Source organism: Tenrec ecaudatus, chromosome 12, assembly GCF_050624435.1.
Source record: "Tenrec ecaudatus isolate mTenEca1 chromosome 12, mTenEca1.hap1, whole genome shotgun sequence".
NCBI classification, from domain to species: Eukaryota; Metazoa; Chordata; class Mammalia; order Afrosoricida; family Tenrecidae; genus Tenrec; species Tenrec ecaudatus.
In genome coordinates, this window is record NC_134541.1 from 27,213,934 (window position 1) to 27,227,968 (window position 14,035).

Sequence of the window (14,035 nt, forward strand, 5' to 3'; positions counted from 1 at the left end):
TGTGTTTCCCTGCCTTTCCATCTCCTCTCACTTTGTCAGTCTCTCACCTAAGTAACCCACAGTGGGCTCGTGTCTTAGCAGTACCATCCGACCAACGGACAGACAGGCCGGTGTTCTCTGTGCACTTGCCTGCGGGCTGCACAGTGACTGCACCATGTGGTTCTGACATTAGCACTACCTGCAGTGCAGTTCTTTGCACTGGCTTGTTCTATTCCTTTAACCTCTGTGTGGCAGATTAAAGGAATAGAGAGGGAATTAGTGTGATGCCACAGTTTGCTATTCCCAGGACGAGCCTCCTTCTGGTGAATATGGTGTGTTTCTCATTCTCCAGTCAGCAGCTCTAGCCACCCATCGCCATTCATTCATGCCAACTATTCTAAGTTACTGGCAGCAACCTGGCCTCAAGAGAGTATCCCAAATATTTATTCTTAACCTTCATGCTGATTAGATCTTCGTCCATACCAGCTTTCTTCGGTTCTCCTCTCCATCCTCCTAATTACACCTGGCAGCCAGTCTCCACCCCTGCTTTCTCGGGAGTGAGGCTTGGCTACATGAGGGTCATCTGATGTTTTCATTACTAACCGCTCATGACCGTCCTGGCGACCCATTTCTAGCTATCATGGAGATGGGAAATCTCTGAGGTGTGTTTGCCCAGGACCCGGCAACACTTCTTAGCGCTGCCTCTACGGATCACTGAGTTGTAGAGCACAGGAAGGGGCCGCCACGTTACTGCTGATGTCAGCCTAGGGACGGAAGCATTGCGGCTGCACTGTGCATTCTAATCTCACCCTACGTTCCCCATCCATCCGATCTGCTCAAACATTAATTTCCTCTTCTCTAAAGTGGTGATGAGAATAATAATCATCCCTCCCGGAGTCTTAGGGAAGGTTTAAGTGGGCTAATGCCTTAACACAGTGCTTGGTACCGACAAATACTGGACTTAGGGACCTGTTTCTTGAATTGCTTTTGTGGCACACAGACTGGGGCAAGGGGAGCCACGTGGAGGATGTCATTCAGCGTCCCCGCCGGTAGAGCAAGGAGAAGGGCTCCCTGTGGTGATGTGACTTGGAGGTTCAAGCGAGCACGGCACACTTGTGGAAACTACACCCAGTTTGCTCTGTCGGGAGGGTGAGAGAAAGTGAGGAGGGGGGAGGAAAGATGACCAAGAACACATCACAAAGGACCTTGTCCAGCTGTTTACACTTGGTCCCACGGCAGCCCTAGATCCACGTCTCCCGGTTCCTCTAGTTGTCAGTCGCATAAAAGTCTGTAAGAGCAACAAGAACAAAAAAGGGAAAGAGGACCATGAACTGGCCTCACTCCTCAAAAAATACTACCTTGATGAAGAATGTGCCAGATTCATTAGTGCTTCACTTGGGTTCCCTGCTCAGTCTCTCATTCATTCATCTGTTGATTCCCAGCCCAGTGCTCTTGCCTTACTAGCCCCCCACCCCCACCCCTCCCCTTTGTTTCGGATTCTCTTTCTAATTTGTGAAGGCGCCGTGGTGATGCGGTGGTAAAGTCTTGGTTGCTAACTGGTAGGCCACTCCATAGGAGAGAGACCGGGCGGCCTGCTTCTGCGGAGACTCACGGCCTTGGAATCCCTGCGGAACAGTCCTGCTCTGGCCTTTCGGCTCCCTGGTTTGGTTTGGTTTTTAATATATTATGCTGCTCCCCTTGGGACGTAAACTCCAAGACCCGTCCCTGGCCTGCTCATGTTTGTTTTCTTTGCCCCTTGTGATTGCCTCTGCTATAACATTTGTAGTATGTGTTAAGTAATCCTTAAGGTAACATTTTTATTATGTCATAAAAAGTGCATGGCAAATATATTATAACTCATGGACTTTGTTTAAAAATGAACGGATAATTTATTGAGTGTGTTACATGAGCCTTGCTCCCCTCCCAGTTCAGCTGAGACCTGCTGCTCATTTCGCCTAGCCTCCTATTGAGTGCTCCCACCCTGTGACAAGCCGGGAAAGCAGACCCAGGGTTGGCTAGAAATGACGTCATAGTTTATGTACTCAATAAAAATTTAATTAAGTCATTACAGGAATTGCAGTCATCATTTAACCCTCTGATTTCTTCTGTTTCGTTTATTATTAAACATTCAGTAATACCAGTCACCAAATCCTGATGGCGTATAAAATATCTGCATGAATTTTAATAGCTTAAATAAATGGGAAAATATGAGTAACTGATATAAAAGGAACCTTCTCCTTGTGGTGGTTCTGTATGCCTGGCTTTTTTAGAAAGGAAAGCATTGTGGAGCGGAGAAGAGTTTAGTAAGTGAACAGCCCCACATCGTCTAGAAGGATTTTCTCGTTTGGTGTCTGGCTCACGGGCAGAGGACTCCATATAGGACTTTCTGGCAAGCAGAGACACAGGGAACCTTCACGCCCAGCAGCAAAAGCTTCATTGAGGGAATCAAATGCCAGCAAGGGTCCACGGGCAAAATCCCTTTCTCTTGGCTGCTGGGCCTGGCCCGACCGTCCTGGGGAGCTGAGGCTAGTAGTGCAGGAAGCTGTTCCTCACCTGTGGCCTGCAGATCGTGTGTCTGCACCAGTGGAGCTTCCACCCTCTTCCAGGAAGGGCCCGTTTCATGATCTAATCCAGCCTGGGTGATGATCTCTGAGAAGCAGCCTTAGCAATGGCAGCTTGGCATTCCTCAGCTAAAGGTGAAGGGGGGGGGGGGGCAGCTTTTCATCCAGTACAAGGAGATAGAGGAATCTGGTCAATCAAGAACTCCACTCATTGGCTTAAAGATGCTGTGTGTGGCACTCGGGCCTTGTCATCAGCTGGCCAATTGGAACTCCTGCTCTGGTGGAGGACACATTGTTGAGACTCGGTTGTGTGAACCCGGTGACTGTGTAGTTTGGGATCTAACCTAAAATAAGCTGGCAAACTGACAAAAAACAGAATCGGATATGGCCTGGCAATTTGACTTTTTAGGTCCTTCTCTGAACTCCTGGTTCTGTAAATCGTCTTCTAGTGGTGTCCTTTGACTTATCCTTTTGTTTTGCTATCTTGTTCCGGTAGGTTAATCCCTATATCCTGAAGAAGAACATGGTCCTCATGACAAATAGTTTCTATGCTGCAATCTTGGGATATGACGAGGTAAGGTCATTTGCCCTCCCCAAAAGGTTTCAGATGATGAGCACCTCCAAGGGATGCTTCCGGGGCCATCGCCACCGCCTGCCGTCATGGCTTCACATGTATCTCCTCTGTATCTTCGCTGGCTGGACAACTGGCATGAATATGCGGCAGTTTGCCCAGTGCGTAGACAATATGGTCAAATCACTAGTCAGGTGCCAGATAGGGGGTAGGGAGTAAGGGCAAACCCAGTCCCTGTGCTAGCCCCAGGGGCACCCAGCGCATTCTCCCAAAGCTTGACACCTGTGGAGGTTGCTTTAATTATAAAAGAACACACAAAATGTACATAGGTGGTTGAAGCAGAAAACAGAACCCACTCCCCACTTTTGCCCAATTCTCTGTCCAAGAAGATAACGGATAATTTATTGAGGTCCTTGCAGACGTCATCCGTGCATAGACAAGCACTTGTACCTCAGAATGAATATATGGATTTTCTTTGTGCAAATGGTAGCTACTCTATGCACAATATTTTGCAGCTTGCTTTTTTTTAACCTAATGCTTTCTCTTGGACAGCCTTCCACATCAGAACATTTAGATCTAGCTCATCTGTGTTTTCTCTTAACTTTCATTATGAACAGTTCCAAACACAGAAAAGTTAAGACTGTAATAAACTTCGCTGAGACTCATTATTCCTTACCTTTTGCACAAGCCATGTCCTTTTATGCCCTTTTGGGGTGACCTCCAGATTGAATGCCAGCACCCTCTCCTGGGAAGCCCCCTGGAACTTCCCTGGCACAATCCTTCCATCTTTACCTGCCTGAGCATTGCTGCCACCCTCACCAGGCTAAGGCTTCACTCCGTGTGGTGGCTGTGCGTATTGTGTTTGTATTTCTGTCGCCTAGCACAGAGATTGATGTGCGATTGGTGATGAATGAGGAAGGGCAGAATAGCATAAAGGAATGAAAGCAAGGAACTAGATTTCAGACTAGAGGACATGATCAGTCTGAAGATAAATGAAGCCAAGAAATGAACTTGCCCTTCTCCAAAGCTCCAAAGACTCTCTTTTTAAAAAATGACTTGCTCAGGGACACGGGACTAGTAGAAGCTGGAGCGGGGTGGGGGTGGGGGTGGGGGGGGGTGTCTCCTGATTCCCAATATGCTAGATATCTCCAATCATAAAAGACAAACTTAGCACACTACACTGTACACCATGAATTTAACTTTAGTTTTTTTGTGGGGAGTGTTCAGAAACACTGCTTAAATGTGCACATCACTTGTTAAATTGGATGCAGCCTGTCTTCCGAGGGTTAAGACTGAAGCAGCACTTTCCCTCTCAGCTTTAGTTGGGTTCTTACTGCAGGGGAGCTTGGTTGACTTTTCATCAGTGTTAATAAGGACGCTCTGAATTTTCACTGTTTTCTTTGTGCCCAAGCCTAAGCATTTCACCTAAACATACCTGCCCATAAGCATCTAACTCTCAAACACCTCTCTGAAAATTCCAGTTCAGTAGAAGCAGAGCCTGGTCTTTTCACAAGTACCCCAGTGACTCTTAAGAGCAGAAACTTTAGGAAATCTGTTAATAACTTGATTTATCTCTCACATATTCTGATTTAATTGGTGTAGGTGGGCATCTGTAATTGCACAAGTTCCCCCAGGTGATTTTAATGTGTAATTCTTGGCCATTCCATTTTAATGTGCATGGGTATCACCTGGAGATCCATTAGCATGCAGATTCTGACTCTGCAAGTCTGTGCTGGGATGTGAGATCCTGCTGTTACTGAAAGGTTTTGGTCCTTTGGGTGCTGCCTGTCTGCAGACCACACTTTAAGTGATAAGACTCTAGTGTTGTGCTCTTCAATAAAGAGCCACATGTGACAGTTAGATTTAAAAGTTATTGTGAAAACGGAAAATTCCGTTCCTCAGATACTAGCTACATTCCAGCACTCGGTAATCCTGTGTGGCTTAAGGGTGACTGTGTCAGACCGTACAGATGTAGAACAATTTCATCATCACAGAGCCTTCTGTTGGACATGTTTCCATAGCAACCTTTCCCTAGAATCTGGCTTGGATGGTGCCTCCATCCTGGCCATTTTAGAACTTTCCTGTTTTCAGCTACTTCAGATTCAGAGTCCTCGTGGCCTTTCAGACTCTGTAGCCTGTTCTCTTTCCCACTGTGGCATGCCCCACCCGTGCTTCCCTCCCACTACCCTGTCACGGAAAGCCTTTGGTCCAAATGGGGCTGGCCCTCAGAAGGCTGTACCTGTTGAGGCTCTATTGGGCAGTGCAGTGTGGAGGGTAGGAGCTGAGTCTCTGTTAGTTTTGTACCTTAGGGCCTGGCCTTCTTTCTTTTTTTTTTGACAAGTTTAAAACATGTATTTAAAATACAATTTATTAAATGCTTAATCTGCCGACTCAGGAGCCCGAGGTGCGGGTAGGCAGCTGCCCACTACACCAGCAGAGCAAGACTGCAGCCCTCCCTTCCATGCCCTTGGCTTCAGACACCCAAGGGGCTCACACGCACTCCTGGGACCACATGACAGGAAACAGGACCCCCGAGGTTTCTCAGATCTCTGCTTACCAGGGAGGCTTGGAAGTAGGCCCGCCAGCCCATCCCGGAGTAGAGCACCCCCAGATGGGGCAGAGCAGGGTATGGCTGGGCTGGACGAGGCAGGGCAGGTGGGCTCTGGAAGGGTCTGATGGTAGCAGATAGGGTGTTGCCTCCTGCCTGCGGGTGGGGAGCACCCTGATTGAACGGGCTGAGAAGGGCTGGTCACCAGGCCCAGACCCCCAGCTCCTTTGGTCATAGGCTGACAGAGTAGTGGCTCATGGGAAGCGGTTAGCTGGCAGGTCTGAGGCCTGGGTCATTGGGTCAGGGAGGAGCTGGGGAAAGGGAACACGGGGACAGTACCATGAAGGCAGAGAAAGGGGCAGCAGCCTCAGGTTTCTGTCCCCCAACCCCCCGTTTTTCCAAGCCAAAGCCTGCAGCTAAAAAAAAAAAAGCACTTAAGGAAAGCTACAGACAACTACAAAAACAAAACAAAATCCAAACCTTTCTCCCATCTCCCCTCCCGCCTCCCCCCAACACAACAGTATCCTGTTTTCGGTTTCCTGCCTGCCACCCCTCCATCTAGGAAGCCAGGGCATGGCTGCTGGTGAGTGTGCCGGGCACAGTGGGCAGAGCCCCGTCTTTGGCTGGAGGGAGGTGGGTACGCCAGGCCTTGCCATGGCCTAATTGCAAACACCCCTCAGCGAGCCCTCCCCGTGAGGCCAAGGACCAGGTGGTCCCAGTGGCTGAGCAATCAGCACCTCTGGTCTTCCCACCTGACCCACCTCTGCCACTGAAGGGACAGCCTCGCCTTGGGCCAGAGACCACTAGCACATGATGGCGGCCAACGCCATACATCTGAGAATGTATTGGTCAGGGCAGTGGAACTTTAAGGATAGCAGCCAACATTCTCCCTTGCCTACTGGGGAGCTCAGTGCCCCTCAGAACATGACGCAGCTACCTGCACCTCTCACCGACCGAAGCTCGGTTCCAGCTCTGCTCACCATCTCCTGGTTCACAGCTTTAAGGCTATGCTACAGGCTAGCCATCGACTCAAGTGGCTAGCCCTGCCCTCTACAGGAAAGTATGGTGGCACCTGGCCAGCTGGGCCTGCCTATCATGCCTGCTGGCAAGGCTAAGCCAGGGCCTGGCCTTCTTGTAAACCTTTTTTTTTTTCTTTTCTTTAAATCATTTTATTGGAGGCTCATACAACTCTTATCACAATCCACACATACATCCATTGTGTCAAACACATTTGTACATTTGTTGCCACCATCATTTTCAAAACATTTTCTTTCTACTCGAGCCCTTGGTATCAGCTTCTCATCCCCGCCCCCCAATGAACTCTTGACAATTTATAAATTACTTTTTGAGGCTTTTCTACACCCATAAAATGTATAGTCTTGGAAATCAACAGGGACCTGCTCAGTCCTATAGGGTTGCTATGAATTGGCACTGACTCGATGCCTATGAGAATGAATGAATAATGAAATTGACATTTTAATTTTTTTATAAGTTTTATTGGGGCTCATACAATTCTTATCACAATCCATACATACATCGATTGAGTAAAGCACCCTTATACATTCGTTGCCCTCATCATTCTCAAAATTCGTCTTCCACTTGGGTTCCTGGAATCAGCTCATTTTCCTTTTTTCCCTCCCTCCCCACTGCCCCCTCCTTCATGAACCCTTAATAATTTATAAATTATTTTATCTTACACTGCCCAGCGTCTCCCTTCACTCACTTTCCTGTTGCCCATCCCCCTGGAAACACAGGGAATCTAGTACAGATGAACCCCTCAGGGCCAACAGTGAGAGTGGCGACACTGGGAGGGAATGGGGTGAAGAAAGGGGGAACCGATCTCGGGGATCTACATGTAAACCTCCTTCTATAAATGTTCAGTGAAATAATTTTAGTCTCTCATCTGAAATAGTCTATAGCTCTTTAAGCCCTCCCCATCCTAAATGCCCACTTCTCCACAAAGCTTCCCCTCACCTCTCTAGACCTCTTGCGGTTTTTGACTCTGCATTTCAAGATCCATCTGCCCACTCACCTGTGTAACAGGTGTTTATTGAATGCTCATAGCAGAGCCTGCTCCTCCTAACCCTAGCCAGAGTTCTCCTGGGCCAGGAAATTCCCTGTAGCTTCCTCTAGCTGTTCTAGACCTCAAGTCTTAATGTCCTGAAGATGCTCTCTTTGCATTGTGAGGGTTTGCCAGCAGGCCCTCTACTAGCCTGCAAAGAGTTTGCTATGTAACCATCGTATTTGGCTTTTTTCTTTCCTCCCACCTTAGTTGCAGGTGGTACTCACTTGTCTTCACCGACTTAGTAGCATTATGGTGGTCAGAAGACTCAGGTCAGGTTCATTTACATGCTCAATTGTTTTTCTCACACTCCCACTCAGTACGATACTTCATTTTGACTAAATAGTCAGATACCTTTCTCTGACCTTCCTAGTGCATTCTGGTCCTAGCTCTGTTACCAATTAGCTAGATAACCTCGATGCTTCAGTGTACTTTCAAGTGGAGATAATGTTTGATGAACAAAATCATTATGAGCCAGATTTGTCAAGGAGCTCTGACCAGCTGCAGCAGTAAGGCTGTTACCACGGTTCATCTGATCCCCATCTTCTTCTGAGGGTGCAGCAGTTTTGGGTGTTGGACTGGCCCCTTCCCAGCCATCTCACCCACCCGGAGCTATCATGTGCAGCATGCTCCAGCCCCTGGACAGTTTGCTTTCCTGGGCTCTGCCCTCATCCTTCCCAGTTCCTGTGCCACCCACTTCCCCTCCCCACCCCTCCCTTCCCACATAGCACATGTGGGTTGCTGCCAGCAACAACATGCCAGCATGTGCTCAGGGCTCTTCAGACCCAGGCAGGCTGTTGTGTTAGCAAATAGCTTGGAGTGGTGATGTGCCTGAGCTTGTCCTTGGCGCCTGTCCCCATCTGCCGGAAGAAGCTGCTTTATCTGACTCAGCCTTTGCGCCAGGACAGTCTCTGAAGCTGGTGTTTATCAGTGGCATTTGGAACAGGTGGAATGTTTTTCCACCAAACTGTCAGCACCCCACACTGAATCGGACCCTTCCTGGCAGCCTGCCTGGAGCCAACCCACAGTGCGACATCACATAAGTGATCCGAGGTCTCTGTAATGACTTAACTGTTTACAGAGCCCTTTTATAGTCATTATCTGAATTCTCACAACAGCACTCTGGAATATAAACTGAGGTGAAGGGAAGGTTAATGGCTTTTCAGAGTTCACATAGCCATTAAATGACAAAGCAGCTGGGATTTGAACTTGGGGGGTTGGGGGTGAGGCGTCTGCCTAGCCCTACCCTTCCAACTACATTCACAATTTCCTGAAAGAGTTCATCTATCTTCAAATATATTCATGCCTAGCAAAAATGCCCTTACATTGTCTTTTTTCAAATTCAAGAATGTTGTAAATAGGACCCATATCTTCGTCTTTTAGTAGGTGAGAAGGTTGAGATTTGGGTGTGGTGAATCACCCACTGCTACCACGCTTAGAAGTGGCAGAACTAGAACTTGTGACTTTCAACTCTGTGTCAACCCTTTTTCTGCACTTGATCTTAGCCCAAAGGCCGAGAAGCGATTCAGCCCTTTTCCTGGTCTGTGCACTACTACCTTGGCCACCCAGACAGAGAACTTCTCAGGGCCTTTTCCTTCCGTCACCCTCGCCTCAAGAAAGACGACCGTTCCCTTGCTGCACCAAAGGGCTGCGTTAGGAAAACGCTGTAGCAGGCTTTAGTTCAAACTCTCAAACTTACTGCCACCGAGTTGGTGCTGACTCATGGCAACCCCGTAGGACAGAGTGGAAATGCCCCTATGGATTTCCAAGACTAACTTTTTGGGGAGCAGAAAGCCTCATTGTTCTCCCAGAGTGGCTGGTGGGTTCAAACTACTGACCTTGGGGTTAACAGCCCACTGGATAACAACCCACTATGCCACCAGGGCTCCTTAGGCTTTAGTTAGCTTCTGCTTAATGATTGGACTTTCCAACAGAGGTCTCCTGTGTTCCTGGAGACAGAATTACACATAGAGTCTCTGGGCATTGTCCTCTGTGGCCCATGGCAGTCTTTTGAATGGCCTGACCCTCAGTTTAAGGGGAAGGAGGAAAGGGGAGAGGGGCTGGGCTGGCCTGGCCTGGCCATGGCTAGCCCTGATTTGGAGGATAGCGAGGCCAAAGTATCTGGCTCTCTTCCCCAAAGAAGCCAGCTGCCTTGCAGGTGTGTGCCCTTGGACCAGGAAAGAAGGCTCAGTCATGCCCATCTCAATTACTAGGAGAAAAACAAGCACACACAAAACTACTCCCCAGCCTGTGCTTTGTTGACAGCAGCGGAACCACTGCTGCTGCTATTTCTCTCCTTGGCCACTTCCACATTGCCTGGACCAGGTGTGGTGTGGGGTAGCGTAGAGAGAGCCCTGGGCTGGGCAGAGCTGACCAGACTTGAGCCCCAGCCATGCTTTAACCTCAGCAAGTCACTCTGGGGGCCCTCCTGGTCTTCCTCTGTAGAAATGAAAGGATTGGATTGGATAGCCATTTTAGACCCCTTCCCGCTCTATTTAGTGACCCCGTTTCTGACCCCCACTCTCTCTACGGTTCTGAGCTGTGCTAGCCTGTTTATAATATCCCCAGCTTTAGTATCATGGCTCTGCAGGGTTCCTGTGAAGACGTGTGTTAGTCTCTGGGTACTTTAGAGAAACAAATCCGCAGAAACTTATGTATAAGAGTTTTATATAAAGGTTAAATGCATATCAAGAAAACATCCCAACCCAGTGCTGCCCAAGCCCACAAGTCCAACATTAACCCATATGTCCAACACCAATCCACAAAGTCCTCCTCCATCTCACAAAACACATGCCATGATGCCGACTGCAGAAGGAAAACCAAAACAGTGAGCATGTAAGCATCTCAGCGCTGGCAGGGGTCTCCACGTGGCTTCTCCAGCACCCACAGCTGCATTGGGGTAGGTCCATGCAGCTTCTCGGGGATGTCTTTCATGAAGTGAGCCTTACCAGGTGAAGCACAAAACTGGCTAAGGCAGCTGGACCCTGGTCCAACCATCACAAAGTAAGAGCCCCGAGAACTAGAAAGGCGAGGCTCACAGAGCCAATTATCTCTCAACCCTTCAATTAACCCCACATGTGTTTATCAACCAGGTTGGCACAATAAACCCTAACTATCTCAACACATTGTACTCTGTACTCCAGGGGATCCTCTCCGATGATCACGGGCTGGCCGCTGCCCTGTGGAGAACCTTCTTCAATCAGAAATGTGAAGATCCCCGGCATCTTGCACTACTGGTGGAATATGTGAGGAAACAGGTGAGCAGCCTGTCTCTCTCCCCTCCAGAGTTGCGTGGAAACCAGTTCATCTCTCTGTCTCTGGCTGGCCTTTCAGAGGATCATGGGAGGCCGAAGCTGAGTTACCAGAGTCGCTCAGAAGGAATCGTGACCCATCCTAGCAGCAGCAGAGCCTGATGCAGAGAACCTGCTGTGAGCTCAGCCAGAGGAGTTTGGGAATGGGAATAGAAGCGGGAGAGGCACGGTGGACCAAGAGCTGTGCCAGACACTGCACACAATTTCCTATGCGTTACAAACAAGCATGGGGTGTGATGGCTACCAGACACTGTCGCCCCCTTCTGTACCCACTCTGAGCCCCAAGGGTCAGACGTTCTGACTTTTGGCCTGACTAGGCTTGAGCCACGTTTCAAAGCCGCCCCTTAAGACCACTCCCAGGCCTTTCAGACGATCTAAGGTCCCTTTGGAGTTCTTTTTCCAAAGTATCCCCTTCAGCAAACTTACTCTCTGTTCAAACCTTTTAAATAAAAAGACTTCTCACTGGTAACTAGTCATAATCAATCAGAATGCCTCTACTTCAATACCTCACACCGTAGTTCCCCCAGGCTTCCTGTTAGAAAGCTCCCAGCAGAAGGCCCCGGGGTAAGGACTGTCTAAATGCAGTCTTCTCTCAGCCCATGGAGAATTAACTGCTTGACTGTCCGGCCCCCAGATCCTGTGTTGATGGGAAACCCAGACTTTAGAGAAGCGTGAACAGAGCACCAGAGAGGAGGGACATAGAAGTTTTTCCAGAGTCTCCCAGTGAGTCGACCAGCACAGCTGGCCAAGCACCCAAGCTGGGTGATTCATGTGGCCACTAGATGCCCCAGCTGTTCTGGGTGGCTCAAGAGCACAGGCCATCCCATGAGTCACACCTGTCCTTCTCAGTCTTGGCTCCTGGGGCTGAAGGCAACTCCCCTCACAGCTATTATCTTATGCACCAGTGTCCATGACCTTCCAGCCCCAACAGCCTGGAAGGGGTGGGTGCCAGGCCCTAGCTCTTGAGGAGAAAGAAGATAGGGTCATCGAGTCCAGTGTGCCACATAATGTGCTCTTTCAGACCCAGAATGTAGAGAACCCTGGTAGCCAGGACTTTTGGGGGGACATTCTTCAAACCTGCCAGAGACACTTTAGCCTGAGGTTCCCGCTTCACAGAAGATCTAAGATTCAGACTGTCGTTCAGATCCACCCTCTGACAGGGGAAGTGGTTGGCAAAGCGAATGCTAGGTTTACTGAGAGACCAGTCAATTTTCCCATCTGGTGGGCTTGTACAGGAGCCCCAAGGGCACAGCTGGGACCGCTGAGGACCCTAAATGAAGGACTACCACAGCCAGTGCCCTAGAAGAAACCCACTTTGGACTGTGGAAATACAGAAATGGGTTTCCGAACTAAGCAAGGAGCTGTGATGGGGGACCCAGTTCTATCAGCAAATCCCTGAGCACTATCTCTACTGTATACTCGTTGGGAAAGCAGAGATTAAGTAGACCCAGCCCCTGCCTCTGCCCAGTTCATAGTTTGGCCAGGAAGCCAGTTAGGCACAAGGCTAACACTAGAGTAGGTCAGTAAGTGATGAGACAGAGGCTGTAACAAAGTACTGTGGAAGGCTGGAGAAAATAAAACTTATTCTGGCCTAGCGGGGCAAGAAGGAAAGACGGGGCGCTGGACTTGCAGAAGGTTCTCGGCCTCTGCTCTGATGACACTTGGAATGGTGTCAGAGCTGCAGTGTTTAACCTAGGAGTGGACAGAGCGGTGGCAGTGGATCCAGACGCAGAGAGGAGTGTGTTTTAGGAGTGGCTTAGTTAGCAGGACATGTGTCTATCTGTGTGGGCTTGGCGGTTGAGGGTGGAGAGTCAGCAGCCTGATGATGAAGCAGTGGGAGTGAATGCCTTCTTGGGAGGAGGGAGGCAGTTCAAGGCCCAAGGTGAAACTTTTAGCCCCTCCCCCACCTCACTCCAAATGCCAACAACAGCAACACAAGTGGGTCCCCATCTTTTTGAGTCTAGTGACTCCTGCTCTGTTTCGGTCTCATGGCAGATTTTGCCTGTTCACTTAAAAGCATTTCTCACTCTGCTGCTCTGCTTACTGTGAGGCACCCTGGGGACTTCTCTTAGCAACTGCCTTTTTCTCCTGAGACTCAGCCAGTCACTAGCTCAACTGCCTCTTGAAGTATTTGCCTGCCCACATCTCTCCTGTAGCTGCTCTGATTTTCTCCCCTCACAGATGGCCCTCTCCCTATGTTCCTTGGTTAGGTCTGCGAACATCTAGCCTGATACCGGTGTGGCCCTGGAACCAGAGCTCTGACCAATGGCATTGGTCTAGGCCAGACAGGCTGGAGGCATGTGGGGAGAAAGTCCAAGGGGCCAGACTCTGTCTCAGCTATAAGAGCAGCTGTCAGTGTGAGGAGCCAGGGGTATTCTGCTTGGTCTCTGCAATTCCCCAGGGAAGGAGAATCCGTGGTAAAGAAAGTGACCCTCCTAATGCCAGAGCTATGCATGGTGACAGATTCTCCCAGGCAACCGAGAAGGTGCAGCTGGGCCCACTCACCATGTGTCAGGGCCTGCTAGAGGACAGTGGAGAATGGTGACCAGCACTGTACAGAGGTTACATCATTGAATCTTTCCACGAGTCCCATGAGGTACACAGAGCTCTCCCCTCTCTCTGGCAGGAGACTGGAATCTCAGGGAGGGCAAGTGGCTTCCTGGGTCACCCTGCCAGGAAGGAGTGGAATTGGGAACCCCACCTCCCCCAACAGCTTCGGATGAGCATGGTCATGATGACGTGTGTAAATTGCAAGTCTCAACTTCTGAGACTACAGAGGCTTTTAAGGAAGGGTGGATTGGGGGGAAGTGAGGTCTTTGGAGTTGATGTGTCTGTCTGCCTGTTTGTCCATCCGAAGTCTTGAGGGGAGTGGCCTGATGCTTTCCCAGTTGTCCACCCAGTGACTACTCAGAAGCACCTTCATGGAGGAACCTCGGTGAGCAGCACCTGGCCGGCCTGGGTGCTGGTCCAAGCCCCTTCCCCTCCTTTTCCTGGGGTGACTGG

General features: G+C 49.6%; 1 protein-coding gene across 4 annotated transcripts in view; it reads left to right on the forward strand.

Moving 5' to 3' along the window:
* The window catches only part of UQCC1 (ubiquinol-cytochrome c reductase complex assembly factor 1), a 128,818-nt gene that overhangs the window by 113,041 nt on the left and 1,742 nt on the right, over nucleotides 1-14,035 (forward strand). For all 4 annotated transcript variants that reach the window (XM_075563719.1, XM_075563718.1, XM_075563717.1 and 1 more), the window contains 2 exons: nucleotides 3,037-3,114; nucleotides 10,865-10,978. In XM_075563719.1, coding sequence (XP_075419834.1) covers nucleotides 3,037-3,114; nucleotides 10,865-10,978 — 192 coding nt within the window. The remainder of the gene's footprint in view (nucleotides 1-3,036; nucleotides 3,115-10,864; nucleotides 10,979-14,035) is intronic.